Source organism: Gymnogyps californianus, chromosome 22 (assembly GCF_018139145.2).
Source record: "Gymnogyps californianus isolate 813 chromosome 22, ASM1813914v2, whole genome shotgun sequence".
NCBI lineage: Eukaryota > Metazoa > Chordata > Aves > Accipitriformes > Cathartidae > Gymnogyps > Gymnogyps californianus.
Window position 1 is genome coordinate 217,170 of NC_059492.1, and position 1,738 is coordinate 218,907.

The window sequence follows — 1,738 nt, forward strand, 5'->3', positions numbered from 1 at the left end:
TCAGCTCTCTGGTTCACACTCCGTCACTTGTTACAAAGCTTACTTCATGTGTTGATCTTACATACACAAACGATCACTGCAGAGACCACAGACGAGTTCTGTTATGGGATATAGAATTCCAGACAGAAAGTACCAAATTGGCAAGAAGTTCCCAGTTACATGCACAGCAGAGATGGCAATTACCACTCTGTATCTTAGGAATAAAAGCACAGAAAGTTTCCAGGTAGGCTGCAAGATTGCACAAGGGTCAGTAACACAACAGGAAAGGCTCAAGATGAACACTTTTTGAAATGTATGAGTTTTTGGAAAGCCTGTTTAAATTCTTCATTAAAAGCTGTATAAATGACTGGATTGATCAATGAGTTTAAGTAACCTAACCATGTAAAAAAGTCCAGTAGGATGGGATGAAACCAACAAGCATCTTGGCAGATTGGTAGGACTAAGGACATGACAAAAAAAGGCAGCCAGCAGAAAATGAAAGCTCCCAGAATAATGCCTAAAGTTTTGGTGGCTTTCCTTTCTCTTGCAGCAGAAATTCTTTTCCTTTCCAGGATACTATCTGCAAGTTTTATTTTGACATGATTGATAAATATTGGGGATCCACCTGAATGGGAATGCCCTTCATGAAGGCTAGCATTAATGGAGCAGAGGGAAGACCCAGCAGAGCCGGTAATCAGGTGTGCAGTAGTAAAACGTTTCCCATATAATGATGGTGGCTTCAGAATCCTGGATCGAGCTGCTACATAAATTCTACCGTACAATATCAGGAGGAGCACAGTCGGGATGTAGAAAGCTCCACAAGTGGAATAAATTGTATAGGAAATTTGATCTGTGTTCACAGTACACTTTGCAATTTCTTCATGAGCTTTCACTTGCCTCCAGAAAAATGGTGGCACAGAAATACTAATAGATATCATCCAGACCACGGCAATCATAAGCGCTGCTCGGCCAGCAGTCCGGCGTTTGGCATATTCCAAAGCATCTGTGATAGCCCAGTATCTGTCCAGTGCAATAACACAGAGGTGTAGGATTGAGGCTGTGCAGCATGTGATGTCTGATGATAACCAGATATCACACAGCACTTGGCCAAAGGCCCATGTGTGGGTGACAGTGTAAGCAATACTGATGGGCATTACTAGGACAGACACTAAAAGATCAGTCACTGCCAAGGAGCCAATGAGGTAATTTGCAGGTGTGTGGAGCTTTCTAGTCAGAAAAATTGTAATAACAACAAAAACGTTTGCAAGGATCGTTGCCAAAGTTATAACAGACAGAAGGACTGACAGTGAAATCTTTAGCCCTAATAGTGTCCTTTCATCCAAAGCCAGTGGTGTTTCAGTGAAATTTAATGACTTATTTGCTGAGCTCTGGAGAGAGAGCTCTGCTGAACGGTTATACTGAGTCATCCTCTGCTCTGATTTCACTTTTCACTTTCCAGTGTAATCTTCCTGGGACAATGAAGAAAGATGCTTACTTTTTTGCTGAAATAGAACATTTCATACTAGAGTCCAACACTGAAGAAATATTAACTTGTTGAAAACTTCAGCTCACACAGTAGATGAGGTACTCTCCTAAGCTAGATTTTCCATCACATCACATCAATGACATCATTGTTAAAGCAAAATGTTAACGTAATCATCCAGACATGATTCTGGTGTATGACAATACAAGCGGTACTAGAAGTGGTGGGAATTTAGGTGTTTTTCATTTTCATCTTGCAGATGACTAAATCATTCTT

At 40.9% G+C, this 1,738-nt stretch overlaps 1 protein-coding gene across 1 annotated transcript; it reads right to left on the bottom strand.

Annotated features, from left to right (window-relative positions):
* Nucleotides 1-269: 269 nt before the first annotated feature.
* HTR1D (5-hydroxytryptamine receptor 1D) lies at nucleotides 270-1,406 on the bottom strand. The gene has a single exon (XM_050909976.1). It carries the CDS (start codon nucleotides 1,404-1,406, stop codon nucleotides 270-272), a length of 1,137 nt encoding a protein of 378 aa, XP_050765933.1.
* Nucleotides 1,407-1,738: the final 332 nt, after the last annotated feature.